This window comes from Aspergillus neoniger (assembly GCF_003184625.1).
Source record: "Aspergillus neoniger CBS 115656 unplaced genomic scaffold BO87scaffold_21, whole genome shotgun sequence".
NCBI classification, from domain to species: domain Eukaryota; kingdom Fungi; phylum Ascomycota; class Eurotiomycetes; order Eurotiales; family Aspergillaceae; genus Aspergillus; species Aspergillus neoniger.
This window is the reverse complement of record NW_020291149.1, coordinates 229,464-252,902: the sequence shown is the minus strand read 5'-3', so window position 1 is coordinate 252,902 and position 23,439 is coordinate 229,464. Positions and strand designations below refer to the sequence as shown.

The 23,439-nt window shown below is 51.3% G+C and overlaps 8 protein-coding genes across 8 annotated transcripts; 2 read left to right on the top strand and 6 right to left on the bottom strand.

The window, feature by feature from the left end:
• Nucleotides 1–69: 69 nt before the first annotated feature.
• Nucleotides 70–1,226, bottom strand: BO87DRAFT_377647 (2-deoxyribose-5-phosphate aldolase). The gene has a single exon (XM_025623601.1). The coding sequence runs from the start codon at nucleotides 1,104–1,106 to the stop codon at nucleotides 315–317; it is 792 nt and encodes a 263-aa protein (XP_025478511.1). The 5' UTR covers nucleotides 1,107–1,226; the 3' UTR covers nucleotides 70–314.
• Nucleotides 1,227–1,443: 217 nt separating this feature from the next.
• Nucleotides 1,444–2,079, bottom strand: BO87DRAFT_377646 (uncharacterized protein; the record flags this gene model as incomplete). Its single annotated transcript, XM_025623600.1, has 3 exons — nucleotides 1,444–1,787; nucleotides 1,872–1,953; nucleotides 2,029–2,079. Coding segments are annotated over 3 exons (340 nt in total), but the record flags the coding sequence as incomplete, so codon positions are not given.
• A 251-nt stretch (nucleotides 2,080–2,330) lies between these two features.
• On the bottom strand, nucleotides 2,331–9,902 carry BO87DRAFT_337124 (type I polyketide synthase). Its single transcript, XM_025620548.1, has 2 exons — nucleotides 3,425–9,902; nucleotides 2,331–3,371 (listed from the first exon to the last, which is right to left on the bottom strand). Exons 1-2 carry the CDS (start codon nucleotides 9,868–9,870, stop codon nucleotides 2,390–2,392), a joined length of 7,428 nt encoding a protein of 2,475 aa, XP_025478509.1. The 5' UTR covers nucleotides 9,871–9,902; the 3' UTR covers nucleotides 2,331–2,389.
• Nucleotides 9,903–11,044: 1,142 nt separating this feature from the next.
• On the top strand, nucleotides 11,045–13,138 carry BO87DRAFT_460068 (adenylate-forming enzyme AfeA). Its single transcript, XM_025628993.1, has 3 exons — nucleotides 11,045–11,509; nucleotides 11,572–12,656; nucleotides 12,711–13,138. The coding sequence occupies exons 1-3, from the start codon at nucleotides 11,294–11,296 to the stop codon at nucleotides 13,057–13,059; spliced, it is 1,650 nt and encodes a 549-aa protein (XP_025478508.1). The 5' UTR covers nucleotides 11,045–11,293; the 3' UTR covers nucleotides 13,060–13,138.
• A 241-nt stretch (nucleotides 13,139–13,379) lies between these two features.
• On the bottom strand, nucleotides 13,380–15,459 carry BO87DRAFT_377642 (putative siroheme synthase). The gene has a single exon (XM_025623599.1). It carries the CDS (start codon nucleotides 15,153–15,155, stop codon nucleotides 13,491–13,493), a length of 1,665 nt encoding a protein of 554 aa, XP_025478507.1. The 5' UTR covers nucleotides 15,156–15,459; the 3' UTR covers nucleotides 13,380–13,490.
• Nucleotides 15,460–16,168: 709 nt separating this feature from the next.
• On the top strand, nucleotides 16,169–18,049 carry BO87DRAFT_377641 (proteasome regulatory particle lid subunit RPN5). Its single transcript, XM_025623598.1, has 5 exons — nucleotides 16,169–16,388; nucleotides 16,440–16,496; nucleotides 16,552–16,788; nucleotides 16,845–17,333; nucleotides 17,382–18,049. The coding sequence occupies exons 1-5, from the start codon at nucleotides 16,305–16,307 to the stop codon at nucleotides 17,979–17,981; spliced, it is 1,467 nt and encodes a 488-aa protein (XP_025478506.1). The 5' UTR covers nucleotides 16,169–16,304; the 3' UTR covers nucleotides 17,982–18,049.
• Nucleotides 18,050–18,097: 48 nt separating this feature from the next.
• On the bottom strand, nucleotides 18,098–19,087 carry BO87DRAFT_416888 (alpha/beta hydrolase; the record flags this gene model as incomplete). Its single annotated transcript, XM_025626777.1, has 1 exon — nucleotides 18,098–19,087. The coding sequence occupies exon 1, from the start codon at nucleotides 18,971–18,973 to the stop codon at nucleotides 18,098–18,100; it is 876 nt and encodes a 291-aa protein (XP_025478505.1). The 5' UTR covers nucleotides 18,974–19,087.
• A 1,040-nt stretch (nucleotides 19,088–20,127) lies between these two features.
• Nucleotides 20,128–22,953, bottom strand: BO87DRAFT_427127 (aminoalcoholphosphotransferase; the record flags this gene model as incomplete). Its single annotated transcript, XM_025627391.1, has 9 exons — nucleotides 20,128–20,310; nucleotides 20,402–20,464; nucleotides 21,371–21,445; nucleotides 21,495–22,159; nucleotides 22,210–22,305; nucleotides 22,370–22,416; nucleotides 22,498–22,655; nucleotides 22,719–22,728; nucleotides 22,814–22,953. 9 exons carry the CDS (start codon nucleotides 22,951–22,953, stop codon nucleotides 20,128–20,130), a joined length of 1,437 nt encoding a protein of 478 aa, XP_025478504.1.
• Nucleotides 22,954–23,439: the final 486 nt, after the last annotated feature.

Below are 23,439 nucleotides of genomic sequence, written 5' to 3'. Positions count from 1 at the left end.
ATGAAGAAGGATGAGAAGGGGATGTGGAGGACGGAAAAGGGACTTTCAGGGACGAACGCTTCTTCATTCGACGAGACTAAGGATCCTTTCGTGGAGCAGGGGATGGCCCAAACAACACATAGTGGACTAGTTCGAAGGCTTTGGTTGACCGATCACACTTCCTGACGATGACGTTGAGCTCCACTGTCACCACCAACGTTAAGTCAACATCCTGACGAGGTTACTCTGTAGTAATTGCTCAACTCAAACTATAGATGCTCCTTAAGAAAAGCACTCTCCAGGAACCTATCTAGAAACTCGGATACATTTTCTGTTCAGTAACCACTTCCACTACCACTACTAGCAATTCCCGTCGTCTCCTCCTGCATGATCTTCACCCCCGAACTGCTCCCAATACGTGCCGCTCCTGCTTGCAACATCTTGCGACAGTCCTCTGCTGACCGTACTCCTCCACTGGCCTTGACCTTGGTGCCCTTCCCAACCAGATTGGCCGTCTCTCGCATAAGAGCAACGTTCTCCAAGTTCGCGCCGGGCCCATTGAACCCAGTACTAGTCTTGATGTAATCCGCTCCAGCTACACACGCCAGCACCGAGCCCGCTATGATCTGCTCGCGGGTCAACTGAGACGTCTCCAAGATGACTTTGAGCCCAACGGGTGCCGGGGCTGCTTTGCGCACTTCCAGCACGTCCGCATAGACATCCTGGTACTTCCCCTCTTGTAGAAGAGGGTAGTTGAGCACCATGTCGAGCTCAGACGCTCCCAGATTCACTGCCTCCTTCGCTTCAGCTGTCTTCTCATCTGTCTTGTAAGTTCCCTCATGGAACCCAACCACACAGGCTACGCCGACAGCCGGATGCGCTTTCAGGTTCTGGACTGCTCGAGACACATGGTTCAGTCGGACGCAGACTGTCGCGAATTGGTGCTGGATGGCTTCCTGACAGAGGTCGTCGATCTGTTGCTCCGTTGCTGTCAAGGCTAGCTGGGTGTGGTCTATGGTACGATTGATTTCAGATGAAATGTCATATGATGGGAAGGTCGTATGGAGTGATTGTTGGACGCTGGAGATCAGCGTCGCCCATTCGGCGTCGGTTTGTGGTGTAGTCATGGTGTGATAATGGACCTGATGATTGTGGCCTTATCAATAACTTTGATATCGTATGAACAATCACAGCAACCAAGATGCAATGAACTTGACGTAAAAGAGGAAATAGATTAAAGAACTAGCTGGGTCTGGAAAGTACTGAAACTCAGATGATTTCCCGGCACCGGCCCCTCTTTTGCGGGGCATTGGCATTTCCCCATGAATTTACCCATGGGAATCAACGGCGTTGTTGATCACCACTGGATCGGGCCTAAAATATCACAACTTACAACTACACAAAGCATCATACATGACTCTTCTATAAGCCATACCAATTACCTACACATCCCATCTACCACAGAAGAATCCAATCACAACAACTCCATTCCATTGTTCCAATCCATAATATAATCAATAAAGAGCGCCCTATCAAACTCCCATCCCTTCAATCCCACCATATCTCGTTTTCCAAGCCCCCTTAAAGACAGCACCCCCAGATCAACCACAGCTCTTACACTCCGGCCCACGAATATCATCTACCCGACCGATCCTCGGTCCACCACCACCACCACCGCCGCCGCCGCCCGGTCCCCAGGATCCGCCTCCACCTCCACCTCCACTGCCCCAGCGAGCGCGAGTATTGGGAGTCTTTCCTGACTGAGTAACGTTGAATCGGGAGTTTTGGGCTGCGGTGTAGGGGTCCAGCTAGATCATGACATGTACCCGTTAGTATAGGGTTCGGCTGGATGGGTATCCAACTTGGAGTATGAATGTAGGTGTAGTGCATACCGAGAATAGGCTGACGATGTATAATCCGAGGAAGAGGTAGATGTTCTCGACGAAGCGGATGATTCGGACTGTGATGGGGGGACTGGACGGAGGATGGAACTGTCAGTCATGGCTTTTGTAGATAGTGAGGTGTTATCATGGATGGATGGGGATTTACCTTGCGAGAACGCGTCCCCCAGACACGTAGGTCTTTGGTTCGGATGCCATGCTTGAGTCGGTTTGGGGGTTGGTACAGGAAGAAGACGATGGGAGGCGATGCGATGCGCCAGATAGCGAGCTTGCTGGATGAGGTTTAGCGCCTTTAATGGGGACAGTGTATTTCCTTATTTGGTCTAGTGCATAGAGACCCTTAGATGACATCAGCTTTTATACAACTTGAGACAGGGTTTAATGTTGATTTTCCCCTGTAGCTAAAACAACTGCTACATACAGATGAAACTTATCTATTTATGGATTGCTGAGAGCTACAGGTAATGTGACTATTCGTGGTAGACTGCGCAGCGAATATCACACAGGTGTCAAGCGTCAGTACCGCTCGTTGGTACTACTTCCGTCTGAGTATATGGCATGGATTCCTTTGAAAGCTTTGATGCAGCGGTTCCAGCCAGCTCTTGGATAGAAGAACCCCCGATAATCTGCAGCACAGGAAGGTCAACAGACAGCTCCCTAACGAACCAATGCCGCAGCTCGATAGCCACCAGAGAGTCTACCCCCATCTCGGTCAATGTAGATGCTCCAGTAAGCGATTCCTCGGCGGATAGTTGCAGCCTGGAGCGCACTTCCTTGATAAACCCTTCAGTTATTATATCCGTGGCTTCGCCAGTGCTCTTTGGCAGCTCGAGTTGCTTCCTTATCGGAACATTCTCGTTAGTACCGGATGCAGATGTGGTCGGGTTAGCCGCATGGCTAATGAGATGCCACGCCTTCGGATTTCGCAACCATAACGCGTTCGAGTTCTCTTCAGCGTTTATTACCTGGTAGCCAGCAATTACTTCAGGATTATTGCTAGAACCTGGGTGTCCTGCAAGGACACCCTCTGCGAAGAGCTCATGCAGGTCTTGCTCACTGAAGTTTGAAGCACCAGTGTTCCGCTCGATCATGTTCTGAACTGCACTGTCTGCTCTTGCAAAATACCCTACCCCTTTAATCAAGCCTGGATGAATAATGCTGCCGACTAGGCCTTGTTCGTGCCGCTGTTTGATAAGCGCTGACATGAATTCTGTGGCGGCTGAATATGCTGTCTGGCCAACATTACCCAGCGGCCCAGCAGCTGATCCAAATAGAATAAAAAATTCTAGGTCCAGGTCACCAAAAACCTCGCTCAGGATAATACTGCCTTGAACTTTTGGGGCCATGACGCTCTGTATATTCTCTAGCGTCGTTTGAGCAAAGAGGCAGTCCTTGAGCACCATCGCTCCGTTGGCTACTCCCCCAATCGGAGGTAGTGATCCACGTATAGAAGCATAGACACGGCACACAGATTCTCGGTTGGTGACATCACTGTTACAGATTATCAATATTTGCCTCGACATACTGTCAGGATAGACACTTACATTGCCATTGGAACAACTCGAGCACCCAGTCTTTCCATCTCCAAAATCCACTGCGCATCAACATTGGGGGAACGGCTGCCAAGGACCACAGTTCGGGCTCCTTTACTGACCATCCACTGGCAGACGGATCTTCCAAGATCACCAGTCATCCCGACAAGCAAGTATGTCTTTTGTGGGGTTAGTGTGATCATGGAGCTTGCTGTTTGAATTTGGATATGGACTTGGCCTGGCTGGGTCCAATCCACGATCTCCAACTGATTCATTCCCGGCGAAGCACCCTGCAAGTTTTGAACAGAGACAAGCGGAAATTCTTCCTGCAAGGTAGCCGTTTGTAGCGCAAACGCACAGGCTGCGAGAAATGTTTGCCCAACGGTGATCGGACTAGCAGGCCGCAATGATTTTGACGACGTTCTGCTCAAACTCGAGATATCAACTTGCACAACATCCTCGGGCAGGAGAGATATGATTCGATCGTAAACACTGCTCGCACCTTGAGTACAGCCGACAATGACAGAAATGTCTTTCGGCAAAAGGCGAGATAAAGTACGAGAAGAGCTTCTCTCGTGAATATACAGCACACCAGTCTTTGGCACTGCGGCTTGGACATTGGTCACAAACAATACCCGAACATTTCGTGCAAGAGCGAAGGCTGAGACAGCATCACACACAACCTTGCATAAAGTTTCAGCCTTATAGATCATGATCATTGTGTCGGGAAGCCCTTTGTCGACGATATAAGTGGCCAACAGGGCAGCAGCTGTTCGCATCAAGACAGTAGCTTCTAGGCACTCAGGAACGCTGTCTGGGAGCCGCCAGCACCACCTGAGTGGTGCCACAATAGTTGATGCATGTTGCTCTGATAGTGCCAGCCAACGTGTATTATCATTTCCATCTCGACCGATGACTAAATGCAGAAATCCAGCGCCTTCCACCTTATAGGCAGTTGTTGTCGAAAAATGTACAATAAGCCGACGATGGGTCGCAGCATTGCGATCTTCCTCTTGCCTGGATTGCAGGCTTTCGCGCAGTATGAACTCAGTGCGTGTGGCTGACGGGGTAACAATCTGTACCGTGGAATCTTGCAGGTCAACCAAGCCATTGACCGTGCGATGGCTTGCAAAATACCGTTGATTCCTAGTGTCGTCAAACTGGATTCGCGGAATATGCAGCACCCCATTCACAAGCCGTAGCTCGAATTCTGTACTATGCAGGCAGACATCCAGGCCATCATTGTTGTCCTTAGGTGTATGGACCAACTGCATGAAAATATCGGCAAGAGTAGGAGCGGTGACCTCTTGATGGTTAGGTATATTCAGGTACTGAAAGATAGACTGGGGATTCTCATAGGCGAGGCAGTGAACAGTAGCCCTACTCATGCTCAAGTAGGGCTGTTTGCTCTCTGGGCCACTCGTAACCCAAAGAAGCCTGCTGGCGCTGTTCATCACCACCTTGAGGTTGCTGAGACATTGGGCTGTGATATTCTCGTAGCAAGGCGAATCTAAATCGGTCAGATTCAAAACCCACCAGCCATATATGTCATCCAAATCTAGTACATCGAGACTTTGTACAAGGATTACTTGACGGAAGCATGGTCTGAGTAAGACTTCTAAAGCCGATACCATATCCAATGTTGCTCCCGTCGCTCCACCGATGAGGAGTAGACTATCAGATAGTGTTCCCCTCCATTTCCAGGGTTCGTGGAGCAGTTGGATATGATCATCGATTGCCTGCGTGACAAAGGTCGATTCATATCCAAACCGACCAGCCGACGACACCGCTTCGAGTCCTCCAAAACCAGTCTTCTTGAGCAGCAGATCCCATTTTTGGAGGCTAACCATCGGGCTTTGAGGGCTTCCGTTCTCATCGGTCCACCACTTCTTGAAAGAGCTGACTATCAGCCCAAGGCGATTGATATTCGTGTTGGTGCCGGTACGAACGACCAAATATCCACCGGGCTTGAGCAGCTGTCGAATGTGTTTCAAGGTCTGCACCAGACTTTCAGCACACCAAATCAGATCAGCTGCGATGATAAGATCATATGAGTGCTCTCTGAAGCCTTGCTGGACGGGATCTGACAAAATATCAAGCGCCTGGTAGACAATCCGATCTTTGTGTTGAGCAAGTCTTTCTCGTACATCCGCAAAGGATGTTGGAGAGTAATTAGTGAAAGTATAGGATTGATATGAACGTTTTATTTCCCTCAAAATCGATTCCGTGGCCAACCCCCTTTCTGCATTGAGCTCAAGTATTTTCATATGAGGGTAGCGGAAAGCGATCTGACTAACGAGCACTGCAAGCTGCGAACGGCTGCGGTTGTTTTCAAACGCATCCTTATATATCCCATCCAACTTGCCTTTCTGACAAGGAAGCTCGATCATTTTGCTTCTCCCTCTGAGGAATTCCGACAAATTATCACCTGCTATCCGAAGCTGATCCCAGGGATCGCTACCTATGCGTGCCGTATTCGTAGCTTTGTCGAGAGCATCTTCCAGGGTGTCGTCTAGCCAATCTGGACGACATATCGGATGGGAGCCGTCGTGTGTTGTACAGAGAACCTGATCCATCCACTGCAAGACGCTAGACCGGTGTTGGTCAAGGTTTTTGCATTCCTCTGCGGAAAGCTGCCTCCGTGCATCTCTCATATACAAAAGAGCGCAGCGTTCCACCCACTGAATCTCTTCTGTGTTCTGACAATCCTGATATACGCTTTTGGAAACAGCTTGTGGCAGCAACGGGCCCCAGACAATCTTGGAAAAGATGCCACGATCCTCGGGAGTTGAAATCGGAGCCACATGGAAGCCCTCAATTTGGTAGACCCCGTGGCCGTCAGGGTCAAATACATTGATATCCCCTGTCATGCCATCTGGGCTGCCACTGTCGAGGAAAGCTTCAACAGCAAGCTCAGTCATGGCCTCCACTGAGCTGGGCTTGCACAACTGCGGGTTAATTGCGATGTGCTCAATGGACACAGGGACATGTAGTGCGTGGACTTCATCGATGTTCCTCGCCGCTAACAAGGCCTGCAAGCTGGAGTCAATGATAGCTGGATGTAGCAGCAAAGACGAGCCCAGCTCGGTCCCTGAAACTATGCCCGTCGACCTACTCGCTTGTCTAGTAAGAGCCTTCAGCCCTTGGAAGGGACCGTTGTAACCGAGACCAAGACTTTTCAGAGATGCGTAGAATTCAGTTATGTCCATTGACTGAGAAATAGCTGGTATAGACGATCTAGGGGGCAAAGACATAGCATCTTGTTCCCCAAACGACACAGTCAGTTCTCCAGAGGCGCATGTCTTTAGTTTCCCAGCAATACTAGCGTAGCACTGGAAGGCTGCAATGATGACATTGCTTTCTGATTTCGTAACGCCTAATTTCGAGATTATCTCCACACCCTGTGGATCGTCAGGAATAGGAACAGCACAGTGGATGCGCACATCATCGAATTCCACCAACCGCAGAGGTTGGCCACGTGCGGCTTTTGCAGCTGCTTCCAATGCCATTGATATGTATCCGGCCGCAGGGAACACAGTCTGAGATTGAACCTGATGGTCATTAAGCCATCCGAGTTCTGTCCGGCTTAAGTAGTTGCGCCAGCGCCATTCGTCCTCGCCTGTTTCAGGGCTGAGAGTCCCCAAAAGAGGGTGTGGGAGATCAGAGTGCTGTAGGCGCGCTTTAGTATGGCGAGACAGCGTCCAATAAGCTCGTGTTTTGTCGAAGGGATATGTGGGTAGGCATTTCACGAAACGGCTTCCATATGAATTATCGAAGAGTGACAGATAACGTTGGATGTCTATATTTGCTCCCAGATGTGTCCAGAGTGAGCCAATAGCGCGAGCAAATACCTCCGTACTGTTGGCATCACGCTCAGCCAAACCAAGGTAGGTTGTCTCTGGCTCTATATCTGCCATCTCAGATATTGTTTGCAAGACTGGTCCTCTGAGTGTGGGACGTGGCCCAACCTCGATCAATAAATCAAATTTGGGATTGTCTGCAAAAGCGGCCGCTACTGCCTGAGAGAAAAGCACGAAACGAAGCATGTTCTGGCACCAGTATTGAGGAGTGATGTCTTCAGTGTCTAGCCTCGTTTCCTTGTGTACACTAGAAAACCATGTCGTTGTCGTAGGATTTGCCTGAATTCCACAGGCCTCGAGAGCGCGCAGATACGGTGCAGCGCATGGTATCATATGGTGCGAATGATAGGCGATGTCCACATTCAGGCGATGCACCGCGAGATCTAGGCTTTCTAACATCCATTCGAGTTCCTGTATCGCTTGTGTATCCCCAGAAAACGTGACACTTACTGGAGAGTTACTTGCAGCAACTTTGACTGTTTCGCTGAAGCCACCTTCAGAGCAAAGTGCCTGCGCGTCTTCCCAGGGAATCCCACTGACCAGCATAGCTCCAGGCTGGCCATTTGCGACGGCCTGTTCAGCTACGAAACCTCGCAGGTATGCAACTCTGATAGCATCTACTGCGCTAATAGCGTCTGCAGCATAAGCCGCTGCAATCTCACCCGACGAGTGTCCCACGACAGTGGAAAAATGAACCCTCAGAGCCCGTAAAAAGTTTACTTGTATTAACTGCACAGCTGTGCGCAGGGGCTGTGACACAACTGCTTCGTGGATTCTTGAAGATGACTCGGGAGCCGAGAGCTCCTGAACCAATGAAAAGTCCGGACGGTACTCCAATGGAAGACTGTTCAACGACTCTTGCAGTTCTGTCATCCAGATCATGGCTTGTGGACTGGCTGAAATCAAGTCCCAACACATTTGCGGATACTGCGCGCCTTGTCCAGTAAAGATACCCAGTACTCGTTTTGGTGCATGGCTGGGCCGGGACATAATACTTGGAACTGCTGCTGACCTTCGCTTCTCAAGCTCTATCTTGATCTCAAATTGAAGGGCTTCAATTGAAGCTGCTGTGATAAAAACACGGTGACTAAATGCTGATCGTCGTTTTAGAAGAGACTCGGCTAATGTTATCAAGTCGACGGCGGGGTGCTCTTGAAGAAATTGGTCATAGCATTCTAGAACCTCTATCAGGGTTTTCGCTGTGCATGCAGAGAAAGTAAATGGAAGTAGCCGTGGGCACAAGAAATGCTCTAGTGTCAGTTTCGTTGGACTATAGCTTTCAATGATCGCATGTGCATTACTTCCACCGAAACCAAATGAGTTAACCGAAACCCGGCGAGGAACACCTGGGGCAAGGCTGGGCCACGACAATGGCTCGGTTGGTATGCGAAGTCGAGAAGTCAGAGGTGCAATAACTGGATTGATGCGCTCCAATAGCATGTTCGAGGGTATAATGCCTTTCTGGACGCATAAAGAGGCCTTTATAACTCCCGCTAGCCCTGCTACACCTTCTGTATGGCCAATGAGGGTCTTTATTGAACCCACGTACAAGGGCTCTTTGATTGGCTTCTCAGGCAAGGTTGAATCCCCATAGAATGCATTATATATGGCAGTGGCTTCTTGAGGATCTCCAGCCTGCGTGCCTGTGCCATGGGCTTCAAAAAATTGGCACCGGTCTTCGAGATGGTCTGCGGGATTCAGCCCGACGCTGGCATATGTTGAGCGTATAAGCTTTAATTGGGCAATGCTAGATGGCATGGTAATTCCCATACTGCGTCCATCGGCATTGATCCCTGTGGCGCGGATGATACATTCGATGGGATCCCCGTCCGCAATAGCATCGCTGAGGCGTTTCAAGACCACGGAAGCAATACCCTCACCCCGTGCATAACCATCCGCGCTTTCATCCCACATCCGACACCGTCCGGAGGGGGAGAGTAAGTGCATCCGGGAAGCAGCAATATACTCGCGGGGGCTAAAAATGAGGTTGCTAGCCGCCACCAGGGCTATGTAACAGTCCTGGTTTCGCAGAGCACTTACACCCTGGTGAAGGGCTACCAAGCTTGAAGAGCATGCGGTGTCTATCGTCATTGATGGCCCATGCCAGTCAAAAAAGTAGGAAATACGATTGGAAAGCATAGATGCTGCCGTTCCGGATGGGGTATACATGGGAACCTCATCCCAGTCACGGCTAATCAGATTGGCATAGTCCGTACTCATAAGGCCACAAAAGACTCCCGTGTCAGAACCTCGAAGGGCTTCTAGTGTTAAGCCTGCTGTCTCCAGAGACTCGTAGACGACCTCTAGTAGTAAACGTTGCTGAGGGTCCATCGACTCTGCTTCAACAGGAGAGACATTGAAAAAGGGCGCGTCGAATGCGCGGGGGTCCTCAGTAAGAAAATAGGATTCAGGAGAGTTTCCTGTGCCATGATGTTTATCATGATGGTAAAAGGCATCATGGTTGAACCGATCCTTGGGTGCCTTAGAAGCTACATTGCGTGGATGAAGCAGAAGGTCCCAGAGCCTAGTCGGGGAGGATGCTGAGCCTGGGAATCTGCAACCTGTCCCGATAATTGCGATGGGTTCAGGGACCGACATGAAGCCGAGTGAGGGAAATAGTGAGAAGCGAATAATCAATCGATTGCTGGTGGTCCAGAAAGGAAAGACCACCGGGTCAGATGACCGAAGCGGGCTGCAGGTTTCCTTTCCTTCTTATACACTTCAATTTTCTCTCATGTCATTTGGGTTCCCGTGGCCTGCTTGTAACCAATCAACCTTGGATTAGCACCGTGGCTTAGGTCGTCTTACTTCTAGGCAAGTGCATTTTGGAGAAGTAGCAGCGCTAATGTCAGAATGGTGCAGTTATTGGTACACTTCCCCATGCAGACAGGGCAGACGCCTCCTAACTAATTGACGTTCTTGTTGTGATAGTGCAGGTGGGGTTAGGGGATGCAAATCTGGACCTGTCACTCGGCATGCAGGGCTCCTCCTTGACTGCCATGCTCATCTCTTAGTCGATAAACCTTAGAGAACTGGCAATGCACCAGTGAACCGCCTGCAGGATGTCATATGTCCAGCCATTGAGCGTGATGAAGCGAACAAGGGCAGGGCGCTGCAATCAGCACTTCCTCCCGGCCGGCTCGAGACAAAGGCATTCACCGAGTGTGGCTTCGGATTTCTATTGGACGGATCGATGCTCGTGCTGCAGTTGCAGAATCGCGGCCAGTCGGAGGTAAGACCAGTCTAGGCTTGGTACCTCTTCTGTCCTTCGGTTGGTTCATCGCCGTCATCGGCGTCGCCTAGAACTACCCCGACATATGCATGTCTCGGACCCTTCAGAGCACGGGTATTTCCTTCACATCAAGCACGCAAGCCCATAATGCGAAGAGGATTCTGTTTTTAATACTTAGGTTACTTCCTATCACCAAACGATAGATATTTTCGTGTGTTTTGGAAGAACAAGTAACTTATCTCATGGGGACAGGAATGTGCCTCGCTTATGGAACTCGTCAGAACTCGGGGTCCCTCCGCCGCTAGATAAGCTAGCTGCATCACCCATCTACATCGGATTCAGATTAGATCACCGTCACAGCAAACAAGGCAATTATGTCCAAGCGCTTACCATGCGACTAATCATATGGAGCAAACTTAACCCTCTTCCGATTTCGCTGTATCCAATTATAGGACCTGGAAAATTCAAACCCCATCTGGGTAGCTACATTCTGACAGGCGTTCAAGCCCGCCTAGTCTGGTGATTTGATCATGCCTACAGCACACTTCCTGGTGAAGTAGTACGGGAAAATTACTGCAGCATGATGCTTGCTCCAATTCGTCAGCCGGAACTGACCCCATCTTGCATGTTCCCTTTCAGGCTGATGCAATTTGTGCCGAAGTAGCTGAATACGGGCTTCGTGTCTGCTCGTGGTTCAGGCGCCATCCCGAAAACGAGACAAAACGATCTTACCTCAGACATACCTGCTAATTGCATTCTGTTACTCCTCAGCCTGTCTCTGCTTCCATTATGATGAACCTTCCAACTGTGCACAAGGACGTGTTGTCCTTTGCCTTTGATCACTCGGTTGACTATGACGAGAGCCAGCCACTCTATATTGATGCAAGAAATCCATCGCGCAGTCTAAATGCCAATCAGTTACGTCGAATAGTGCGGGCTTTGATCGCAGGACTCAGGCGGTATATTAAGCAAGGAGAGTGTGTGTTGGTTCATCTGGGCAATAGCGTAGGCTAAACCCACAGGCAACGCCTAGTTCCCAATGACTGGATCTAATAAACAGTCCTTAGTATGTTCACTCAGCTCTCTTCTTCGGCATAATAGGAGCCGGGGGCGTTTACATGGGTGCCAGCCCCGATAGCCCACCTCATGAACTAGCCAATGTTCTTGAGCTGGGGAGGCCAAGGTTAATCATTACGACGAACCAGACGCTTCATGCTGTCTTGAGTGTTGCAACCAGCAAAGGCCTCGGTCCGGAGCAAATCTGCCTGTTTGAAGAATTGACTATCACTAGCTTTCTAGAGTCAAACCTCAGTCATCATCGCCAAAATGCTGAAACCATCACATTATACGACCTTCTCGCCTGCGGCGACGAGGATTGGATCAAGTTCGATGACGAATCCCTGGCCAAAACCACTCCAGCCGCTATGTATTGCACCAGTGGCACCAGTGGGCTTCCCAAAGCCGCCATTATCTCGCACCAGGCCGTTGTCTCCCAGCATCTTAACAAGCAATATGAGGTTCCATACGCTATCAGAAGACTGGTCACTGTTCCAGTCTACCATCGCTTCGGGGCACTGTGGCACGCATTTCCCATCCGTCAAGGAGAGCCAGCGTACTTCCTGCAAAAGTTCGAACTGAATCACTTCCTCGACGCTGTTCACAGCAACAGAATAACAGACGTATTTATTGTGCCAGCAATAGTTCACCTCTCATTTCAGTCCTCTCGGCCTGTGGCGGAGCTCATTTCATCTCTGCGTATGGTAGGCGTCTCAGGCGCGCCCATCGACACGGAATCATTGCAAAAATTCCAAGATCTGCTACACAAACAAGCTACCGCAGCGCAAAGCTGGGGCATGACAGAAACCGGCCCGGTATTTGTATGCAGGTATGGAGAGCGCGTCGATAAAGCAAGTATCGGAAAGCTTGTCGGGATAAACGAGGCAAGACTCATCGACGACGAAGGCATGATAATAACCAGCGACAACTGCCCCGGTGAGCTATACGTACGAGGCACAGGATTATTTTCGAACTATAAGGGACGAGATGACGGAGTCGACGCAGATGGATGGTTTCGAACAGGGGACGTGGCCTACCGACAAAACGAATACTACTACCTGTTTGGCAGAGTCAAGGAAATTATCAAAGTACAAGGGCAAGAAAAACCCCAGCCATATTCTACTACCACCCTTCTAACAGTGATGCTCAGGAATCAAGTAGCTCCCGCCGAAATAGAAGCCATCCTCTCCAAGCACCCAGGAATATCCGATGCCGCCGTCCTCGGAGTCCAATCCAGTGATAAGAGCACCGAACTGCCCAGAGCCTTTGTGGTAAAATCATCAGCTTTCAAGGCCAATCTGACCGCAGATGAAGTCTACCAATTTGCAAAATCCCAGTTAGCAGGCTACAAGGCTCTAGATGGAGGCGTGGTATTTGTCAGTGATATCCCTCGAACTGCGAGCGGGAAGATCCTACGGGACAAGTTGGCACAGATGAATGCTCGACGGGAGAAGATCGCCCAGGTACTTTCTCGTCGGGTTATCAAGGTGGTCACTTGATCTGGAGGCCAGGTAATGGTGGTCTTTGAAACATAGCTGCCATGCACACGTTCACGCTCGAGACCCTTATTAGTCTTTCAACCTGGTAGATTCCGTCACTCATTCACCTATGCAGATTCGTAAATCACGCAATGCTCCTCATGTCAGCAACTACTTCCTAGCTCATTACCTACTACAACCGACGCATTATGCACTCGACGCTAGTCATTTACATCTAGACCAGGCCAGCATAAAACCAACCCCCAAAAAGGGCCCCAACCGCTCTACAATCACGACAACCAAACCACATACAATAATTAGAAACAAGTGACCAAAAAGTCTTCTCGCGTCTATTCGGTATATGGGTATCTATGCAACAAAAATCCATCCAAATCCAAGCCCGAAGCGAACATCATCCGTAACGTAACGATCATAAAGCCTCTATCCCTGCATCATTCATTCTGACAAGCCGTAACCTCCGTAAGCAACTCATCCAATCCACGGAATCCCTCTTCCACGACCCATTTTTGTCCTTGAGCGGGATGTAGAACATGGCAGCTCGCGCCGACAACCAAGAGACCAGGGGGTCTTGAGCCCTCGGCTTCGAAGGCAGCGCTGACGTGCTCCAGGGTAGACCGGATGACGCGTTGGTCGGTGCAGGAGGCTCGCTCAATGATTGCGCAAGGAGTGTCTTTCGGCCATGGGGTCCGTGGACGGGCGCCCTCTGCTGGCTCGGTGGTCAGAGATTCGATGAGCGCGGACAGACGGTGCAGGGCCATCAGGAAGACGACGGTTTGTGTGGGGACGTAGGTAGGGGGTTCTGGGGCTGCGCCTTTGCGGCCTGTGCCTGTGCAGACGAGGACTTGGTCGGATACGCCTCGGTGCGTGGCGGGGATGTCTGCGAAGAGGGGCGCGCTCAGTGCACTGGTGATGCCGGGAAGGACGACGGGTGTGTAGCCTTCGCCTCGGAAGAATTCGAATTCTTCGCCTCCTCGGCCGTAGAGGTAGGGGTCACCCTGCTTCAGTCGGAGGACGTATCTTCCTCGACGCAGGGAGTCCAAGCCCATCTTCAAGAATTCCTCCTGGGCCTGGTCTGCGTTGCCTGGGAACTTTCGCGCGATGTGGACTTCTGTCCTGCGGGGGATGAGTTCTAGGACAGGAGCTGGGACGAGTTTATCGGTCAGGATGATGTCGGCGGATTGGATGGCATTGTATGTCGCGCGTGTGAGCAGATCCGGATGTCCCGGGCCGGAGCCAGCAAGAACAATCTTGCCCTTCTTTGACAACGTTTCCGAGTTGCTGAGATCTTGGGGTCCGTCTTTGCTAGACGAGTAGGCCTCAAGAATGGCGTTAATATCTTCGTCTGTGATGGCGGCCAGTTTGCGCAGGGGCCAGTATTCACAGATCTGGGACAGCCAGCGCATGCGGCGGGTCTTGGCTGCAGAGATGTCGTCTTCTGTCACTAATGTGTTGAATGTGTGCCGTTGGCCAGTTGCATCATCTTCGTCACCCTCTAGCGGTGCATCACATAGTCCGGCAGCATAATCCTCCGCCCATAGGCGCTTTCTCACTGCACCTAGCCTGTCAATGGCACTTCCGAGATTTGATGGGAGTCCCGAGGAGATTTCCCTTCTGAGTCGCGAGGCCAGCTTACAGCCCCGTCCTGACGTTGTGATGCCGATGTGGAGAGGGCCGTCCGAATACGTAGACAGCAAGCTGAAGGTACAGAGTTCCGGAGCATCTGAGACATTGACTGGGATTCTCAGACGACGGCAGAGCTTAGAGATGTGTGCACTCAATGGGTTGTTTCCGCCTAGAGTGACAAAGACCGTGTCTACAACACGGTCGACTTCCTCTCTTCCTAGGCTCGTAAGATCCTCATCCTGGAACCCTTTGCGAAGCCACTTCAAAGAGCCATTCTCAATCCGTTCGACCAACGTGTATTGCAGGCTCTCTGTGTCCGGGGCAATGAGAACGGGCTTGGCGCCAGCTTCAATACTTTTGGCACAACGGGCTGCTGCAAGTGGGTTGGCCCCGATGATCAGATGGACTTGTGACTCAACGTTCACGGCTGTCAGTAGAGGTGCCGGAACACCACTATCTGATGCGTCCCTCATGTTTGAATTGCCACCGCGGGGTTTGCGGTCTAACCTTCAATATATTTTTGGACTTCGTTGTTGTTGTAGAAAGTTTTGGTGGTATGAACAATCGACCCTGAATTGGAGGACCCACGCTGATTTATGCTTGCATCCCACAATTGAAGTCGTGAGTCGATTGAGTTTCCAGGTTCTTTAACTCCGCGGAAAAGCCAACTGATGAGCAACGACTGCAGATAAGAACCACGTTCTCCAGTCAGCACGTCTGGCAGGTCGATAAGACTATCTCAACGATTAATAAACGGAGTCGCCACAGAAAACCAGCGGAATTGGAGTCATTCTGCCTCTGGGAAATTTATAGATGCATTTCCTGATGGGGTTAAGGCGATATTGCGTGATCGCGCATGCAGTGGCTTAGGTAAGCCAACCCCGGATTGGGAGATTCAGTATGGTGCCTGATTCAGTAACAATGAGTATTAGCTGAGATGACTGTTCGACGTCTTGTACTCTTATCGTAATATCTGGCAGAACAGAGTATAGTCGAAATATGCTCAAAAGTTATATCCCATGACGGGCGTGATTCGCGCGCATGACTCTAGACGCGAGCATATGTCATGATATGTTCATTGAGAAGAGTTGTGTTTGATAGTTCAGTATTCTAGAGAGTTCAAGCAAATCCACTTGGTGAGAACCCATCACTGATAGAATATAAGTGCTAATGTTCGTGGTGGTCTCGTGTGTTTATCCTAGTAACCAAAACATTGGCCAGGTCGTGTTAGTTGGTAACCGGGAGTGTCCCATTCATCATAGTAGACGACGGATATAGGATTTTTGACATATTTTCAACAGAAATTTAAATCATATCGCTGCGAGGTCAGTTTCATCGAGAGATGGAGGCACGCGTCTACGATATGAGTAGTATTGTTGAAGGATGGTGATCTGGTCCAAGTGCTGCAGCGGTGTATATCACGTGATACAGCTGCCGCCAGCTCGAGCTGCACGTCAGAGCTCCGATCCAGTCCATGCTTCCACTCATCTCTTTCATCATTTCCCCCCAGACTCCCATCTTCTCCCAATAATCCCTCCAAAATCCTGCATTCTTCTTTCTCTTCCACAGGTTGATATCCGTCGAATTTGATTTATACCCTGCTGTGACGCTTCCCCGTCACCATGTCCGAAACCCTGTTGAAGCCGGAGAAGGACTTCTCCAAGGATGCTGACAAGCTGATCCCCGAGGCTGAGCAGCTTGCTAAGGTTGGAGCTTTACCTTTAGTTCTGCAAATATAATTTATTGACCGTCAACAGACCGATGTTCAGGGTGCCATTGACAAGCTCCTTGTATTGGAGAAGCAAGCAAGACAAGTACGGTCCTTCCCTCGTTCGTTTGGCGACAACGCGATTCTTACCCATCCTACAGGCTTCGGATCTTGCCACAACATCGCGCATCCTTATCACCATCGTCACACTCAGCAAGAACTCAGGAGACTGGAACCTGCTGAACGACCAGGTGCTCCTGCTATCCAAGAAGCATGGCCAGCTCAAGCAGGCCGTAACGAAGATGGTCCAGACGGTGATGGGATTCCTGGATGAGACACCGAACTTGGATGTCAAGCTGTCCGTCATCCACACACTGCGGACTGTGACTGAGGGCAAGGTCAGTGAAATAACCACCCGTCCAGCTCCGCATCATGCTAATGCGCGTCTGCATAGATCTTCGTCGAAGTCGAGAGAGCCCGTGTGACCCGCATCCTTTCCAACATCAAGAAGACCCAAGGCGACCTGAACGCTGCTGCCGATATTCTTTGCGAGTTGCAAGTCGAGACATTCGGTTCCATGACCAGACGGGAAAAGACAGAGTTCATCCTGGAGCAGGTTGCGCTCTGCATAGAACGGGGCGACTGGACACAGGCCACCATCCTCAGCCGCAAGATCAACAAGAGATACTTCAACCGCAAGCCGAAGAAGAGCCCGGAGGAAATTGAGAAGCTGAAGAAGGAAGCCGAAGAGAAGGAGAAGACGCGTAGCCCGGATGAGGCACCGATGGAGGTGGACGATGACGTGACCGACTTGAAGCTTCGCTACTATGAACAACAGATTATCCTCGCCAATCACGACTACAAATATCTGGATGTTTGCAAACACTACCGGGAAGTGCTGGATACGGAGTCGGTGGAGAACAACCCGGAGCAGCTTCGCGCCGTAAGTTTACCTTGAGGTAGTTAGTACCTTCGAGCTAACACTGTCTAGGTCCTCGCCAGGATTGTCTACTACATCGTCTTGTCTCCCTACGATAATGAACAGTCCGACCTGTTGCACCGCATCCAACAGGACTCGCGGCTCTCCCTCGTCCCGGTTGAAGGCCGGCTAGTGAAGCTCTTCACCATCCACGAGCTGATGCGCTGGCCGATGGTGGGCGAGCAATTCGGTCCTCACCTCTGCAACACGGATGTATTCAAGCCTCAGCCCAGCCAGTCGGTCGAAGACCAGCCGTACCGGAGGTGGCAGGACCTCCGCAAGCGCGTGATCGAGCATAACGTGCGGGTGGTGGCCAAGTACTACACACGTATCCAGATGGGCCGGTTGACCGAACTGCTGGACCTGACGGAGGAGGAGACCGAGAAGTACATCAGCGAGCTGGTCTGTTCGAAGACGATCTACGCCAAGATTGACCGTCCAGCCCGACTGGTCAACTTCGCCAAGCCTCGCGATGCCGACGACGTGCTGAACGAATGGAGCAGCGACATGAAGAGCCTCCTGGGGCTGCTGGAGCGGATCGACCATCTGATCACGAAGGAGGAGATGATGGCGCGGATCCTCCCCACGCGAGAGAAGGGCAAAGCCCGGTAGATTCTGAGTAGCAGAATAGCAGATATACACATTGATGATAGTAGAATGGGACAATAATGACATCGTCATACATACATACACACACGATCGATCTATAGTCTACATCTATGCATAATCTAAAACGGCAACTCCATCTCATTAACATCCACCTCCTCCTTCTCCTTCTTCCCCCCATTACCACCATCCCCAAGAACCCCCCTCACAAACCCCACCACAGCATCCAAATACGGCCTCTGCGCCGGCACAAAATGCCCCCCAGGATGCACCACCACCCTCCCCTCCACATCCACCGCATCAGTAACCTCCACCAACGCCCTACTCCTCCCCTCATCCACAACCGCATCCAACGACCCCAACACATGCAACACAGGTGTCTTCACACCCCCCTCATAAAACCCGCTATACCTCGGCCCCGGCGCCCGAAACCCACTATAACACACCGCAAACTTCAACTCCCCTTGCCCAACACTCCTCACACACTCCCACCAAGCACTCGGGACCTCAAACCCCTTAACATTCTCCCCATTCTCCTCAAACACACTCCCCTCCGTCGCAAACCTACTCATCACCTCCTCCCTCCCGGGCTCCAACAACGCCGCCACAATCGCCGCCATCGCCGCCCCCTGCGAGAACCCCACTACACCATCAAACGGCCCCTCCGTCTTGATCACATTCGCGATCGTCTCTAGACCCAAGTGCAGGTCCGTGTAGAGAGGTGGGTTCGCGGTCGAGGAGCGTCGGAACCACCCGTAGGCTTCGGTGGGAGTGTCATCGCTGGTGGTAGAGCCACCTTGTGTGGTGGAGGGCTCGTAGCCCGGGATGTCGGAGGGGAGGAGGTGGATGGGACCCGTTGGGTAGGTCGTTGTGATTGTGTAGCCGGTTGTGGGGAGGAGCGTCTTGGTGAGGTGTTTTATCACGGCGCGGGATTTGGCGTGGAAGAGGGGGCCGGATTGTGTGTAGCCGTGCAGGCAGAGGAGTTTGAGGGGGGGCATCTTTGGTTCTTTCTTTCTCCGTTTGGGATTTTGTTTGTTTGAGGGGGTTGTGGGGGGGAAAGGTGAGGGTGGTATTGTGGTTTTTAAAAGGGACTGGTTGAGTGTATGAGGAAGATGTCGGGGAGAGAAAAAGTACTAGTGGGAGGAGGATGTGAGGAGATAAGATAAGCCCGGGTGGATGGTGGTAAGTTGGTTGGGGTATCCTCAGTTCTACGATATGGGGGCGGGCTTTGATTTTCCGGGTATGTAATCAGGAATTGAAAGGAAATGTTCTAATGTGTCGAGGTGATCACTTGGTCGTTGGGGCGTATCTCTACAATCCAGTTGGTGGCACTCATATACATACAGGTAAAGAGGGTTGGTCTAGATGCAAGGGCACTCGGTGACCCCAGCTTCGACATTGCGGAGATGCGGGCCAGATCTACACATTTCGAGGGGCTACTTCTCTACTACTACAGGCTAATGACCATACTGACCAATATATAACATACGATTGCTACCGCACGAGGGGTATCACAACTCTACAGTGCCGGCACTGTCCTCTCAGACCTAGTAACCAGACTCCTGCAGCCAGTCACGCCGCTCCGCAACAATACCGGAGCCGCCATCATTCATCTTCTCCACGATGGAGATCTGTTTTTTCCCTCCTTTCACAATATCCGAATTCCTGCGGCAACCGGCAGAAGCTTATGTGCAGACGTGACTGGTGGCGTTGTATGATGTTTCCCCATATCGTGCCCCTGTTCGAGGTACATCCGTCGTAGGTACAAGGAACATAAGTTTGTCGAAAACGATAATCATCACGCGAAAATCAAGAGGAAAGATAAAAGGCAAGAGTAGTTTTTGGTAGTATGGACCGATCATGTGCCAGATATCCGGAACTCCCCTGCGCAGAGATGTAGGAAGATAAAAAAAAAAAAAGTAGTAAAACGCTTTTTTTGAAGAGGTGTATCAAAAACGAGGTTCTGTGCCTGGTCAAAAATTTTTTTCATTTCCCTTGTCTGTGTGGTTCCGCAGGGCTTTCTCGCAAGGGGCGAGGATTCCATCTTCTATCTGAATCTGTTTCCTCAGAAAAACGAGATATATTAATCCATCATCATTGAAGAACGCCACATTGCTTTCATCATCGCTCCGGCACGGTTGCGTCGAGACGTTTACTTGCGGCGGAAAGAGCAGCCCTCAGTGAGACGGGCCTTACCACCGGTGGGCTGGCAGAGGACGGTCGAGCAACCAGCGCAGACGACGACGGTCTGGGCGTGGGAGAAGACGGTGGTGATGGTGAAGCAGCCGGGGCACTTGACGTCCATGAAGAAGGAACGGGGAGCAGGCACAAGGGTCTGTTTGTCGAAGGAGTAACCGATATCAGCCAACCCATTCCATCCATCCCTTATCGATGACTGTTTTTTCCCGATATGGAATTGTTCATACCTTGAGCTTGTGCTTGCGGGCCTCAGCCTGAGGCGCGGGGTTGAGGAGGTCGACCGCGAGAACCTATTCCGAAGGAATATCCGTCAGTTCAACATTCTTTCTTTCCTTTCGATAAAAATTTCGAGATGCCTGCGGCGACGGGATGGTGGCGACGACGGGGTGCACAGATGGCTAGCGGCGATGGCCATTTCTATGCAAGCATGCAGGGAGATATGTTGGGCAGGTTGTGGGATGGCATCGTAGGGGTAGAACGTACCATCTTGACGAGACAAAAAGTCGATCAGCGAAGGGAGTTGAATGAAGCGCTGATGGAGATGGCCTGCTTGAGGGTGAAAGCGAAAAGGTGGTCTCGTGGAGATGGCGAGCGCTGAAGGGAATTCTCGACGGCGTCACCCACGGCGGCCCGTTTGGGGGCGCATAGGGTTGCAGCCCTCTCGCTAATACTGCCCGAACAAGCACTTTTGCCACCGCCCGGCGGTGGCCCCTGTGGCTGATGCCGTCTCCACCAATCACGGGCCGCTTATATCAGCCGCCAGATGCTGCTAGATGCTCCAAGGTCCTTCGATGGAGCTCCCTTTCTTACTTTGTACTACTATCTATTTACCTGTTACTCGGACGGGCAGAGAGATTACGGTGGTTGACGCATTGTCGCCACTCGGCAACTGCTGATCTCATACAAATACATTTCTATCGCTAATCCAATACGCTGCTTAGATACGGCCATGACATACGTTTCCCGTCCGGTGACATGTGCCTGCCATTCAGACACCGGACGACTTGCGACTCGGTTCCAATGCTCCTGATAGCGCAAGGCCAGGATGCACGAACGGCTGCGCCGTCCAATTAATCTACCGTCTACCGTCTTATGCGATTCGACGTTCTCCACATGGACTCCATTCTTTCGTACCCTCACCGCCATCATTCGCATCCTCATTAGTTCGACTTCTTCGCCTCTCCATTGGCGGTCACCACTTCCACGTGAGGGTGCTTGATCGTCAAGCACCAAATGTCAATATAGTCGCATATCGTCGTGATGATGTCGTGCTGTTTGCAATTAGCGTCTCGCCCTCGAATGGTCATGCATGACACCTACCACGAAGCTGCCGTAAACGCCGATCGACAGACCCAGGCACACCCAGACGAAAGCAATCTGCCTCACTCCGTCACCCAGAAGACTCGGCCAGTACCCAAAGACCGCACCAGCGCTGTCGAGCACTGCCAAAGCAAGAGGGATCAGGAGCATGTTGAAGTAAGGGAAGCTGGCCTTGACCAGGTGCGCGCAGATCATCTTGCCCACGGCGTACGCATTGATCATGCCGACGTACAGGCAGAACGGGACCATGTAGTTCTCCAGGATGGTGGGTTGCAGGTAAAGATAAGCCGGCACAAGAGTCCACACCGCGACCAGGGGGAGTAGGCCATACAGGGGCTTGATCGGGTCCTGACCACGCTCGCGGCGCACCTGCATGACATGCACGATGCTAGAGGCGGTGGCGAAGAACAGGAGGACTCCGCCGTAGACGAGATACCACTGCGTAAAGGCCATGTCGTAGATGTGCTCTGGGATGAAGGCCAAGTTGGGAACCCCAACGGTCTCCAGCATGGAGCGATGCCAGAAGCTGCCACCGCCCATGTAGGCCGTGAAGCCAAACACAACGCAGAGAGTGAGGACACCCTCGACGGGGCCCGAGATGATTCCCAGAGTCAACACCTGGGTGTAGTATTCATCCCAGGTCTGGACATAGAAGGTCATAGTCGCTGCATCTTATCAGCATCGCCCGGTACTCATAGACTTGCCCACCACCTACATCCGAATAGGGTCAACACAGTTGCCCAAGATTGGCCGAGGTTCATGGCCGCCGCGAAGATCAAAACTCCCAAGGCCGTGTTGCATGCATCGACACCTGCAGGCGAAGCTTAATTCCCGGTCCATCATTTAAAAATGGTCAGGCCGACCCATTAACTTACTGTGATCAAACAGCTCACCCAGAGGACCGCTTTGCTTGGTTCTCCGCCTGCAAGATCAGATTTAGCATCCAGTCTACCAGCGGACAAGATAATCACATCAAGAATGGGGCGCAAGGGGCAGTTCGTACGCTTGGATGCCGTCTACGCCGTCAAACGTCTGGTAAAGGAACAACCCGATGGCGCAACTGGCATAGACCCAGGGCGGGCAGTCCTGGTCTAGGGTCGGGTTGTACCAGAGAATGGTGATGAAGTTGACTACCACAAAGAAGAACCCAGTCAGGGTAATCTACCAGTCCTCAGTTATTGGTCTTTGTCGCAGCAGGGCCAGTCCAGGGCTAAGATGACTTACGGCATTAGGACTAAGACCGGGGAGGGAAAAAGGCTGTTAGCCAGACGAGAATAAAACAAAACTAGAGGACGAAACAAGCCAGTATCGTCACTTACGCCATGCTCATAGGGAAGAAGTTGATCACGAAGTTATTATAGAACGGCTTGAGGACAAAGCGGCTAACAAGCGAAAGATCGACTCCTGCATAACGGTATTCCCGCAGCTTGGGTAGTTGATGCTGGCGAATGTACACCATGTTGCCTGTTGGTCAGAAGGACCTGAGCTACAGCGAGCAATAGGGCCTGTAAATCTAGATGGTCAAGATGCTCGGAAGTATATGGTCTCTTGAGTCTTTGACGCGATGAAAGTCAAACCGGGAAGCGGGCTGCAGTTGACGCCAGAATTGCAGATGCCGCGCGGTAAAGAAGGAAACAAGGGCCGGAGAAGGCGAACCAGGGCCAGGGGAGCGGAGAAAGGGTTGGTGAAAGATTAAAGATGAAGTTTATAAAAGGACACGGTCGAAGTAGAAGTGTAGAAGTAGAAGAAGAAAAAGAAAAGAGGAAGAAGAAGATAAAGTAGCGCGAGTGGGGAGAATAAAAAGAAAAAGCGACGCGGCGAGGAAGAAAGAAGTGGGTGCAGCTTGTTGATGCTGGCCTTGAATTTTCTAGTAACTTTTTTTTCTGCCGGCGGAAAAGTCAAGGCAAAGACGGGAGGGCGGACGCGGGGAGCCAAAAAGGCCAGT

Bases quoted from the DNA above. Each gene is read 5' to 3' on its own strand.
- BO87DRAFT_377641 (XM_025623598.1), top strand. From the start codon at position 16,305: ATGTCCGAAACCCTGTTGAAGCCGGAGAAGGACTTCTCCAAGGATGCT. The intron at 16,789-16,844 runs GTCAGTGAAATA...GCGTCTGCATAG, and splicing joins GGACTGTGACTGAGGGCAAG to ATCTTCGTCGAAGTCGAGAG. The intron at 17,334-17,381 runs GTAAGTTTACCT...AACACTGTCTAG, and splicing joins ACCCGGAGCAGCTTCGCGCC to GTCCTCGCCAGGATTGTCTA.
- BO87DRAFT_377642 (XM_025623599.1), bottom strand. From the start codon at position 15,155: ATGAGGGACGCATCAGATAGTGGTGTTCCGGCACCTCTACTGACAGCC.
- BO87DRAFT_460068 (XM_025628993.1), top strand. From the start codon at position 11,294: ATGATGAACCTTCCAACTGTGCACAAGGACGTGTTGTCCTTTGCCTTT. The intron at 11,510-11,571 runs GTAGGCTAAACC...AACAGTCCTTAG, and splicing joins TGGTTCATCTGGGCAATAGC to TATGTTCACTCAGCTCTCTT. The intron at 12,657-12,710 runs GCAAGAAAAACC...AGTGATGCTCAG, and splicing joins GAAATTATCAAAGTACAAGG to GAATCAAGTAGCTCCCGCCG.
- BO87DRAFT_377647 (XM_025623601.1), bottom strand. From the start codon at position 1,106: ATGACTACACCACAAACCGACGCCGAATGGGCGACGCTGATCTCCAGC.
- BO87DRAFT_337124 (XM_025620548.1), bottom strand. From the start codon at position 9,870: ATGTCGGTCCCTGAACCCATCGCAATTATCGGGACAGGTTGCAGATTC. The intron at 3,372-3,424 runs GTAAGTGTCTAT...AATCTGTAACAG, and splicing joins CGAGTTGTTCCAATGGCAAT to TGATGTCACCAACCGAGAAT.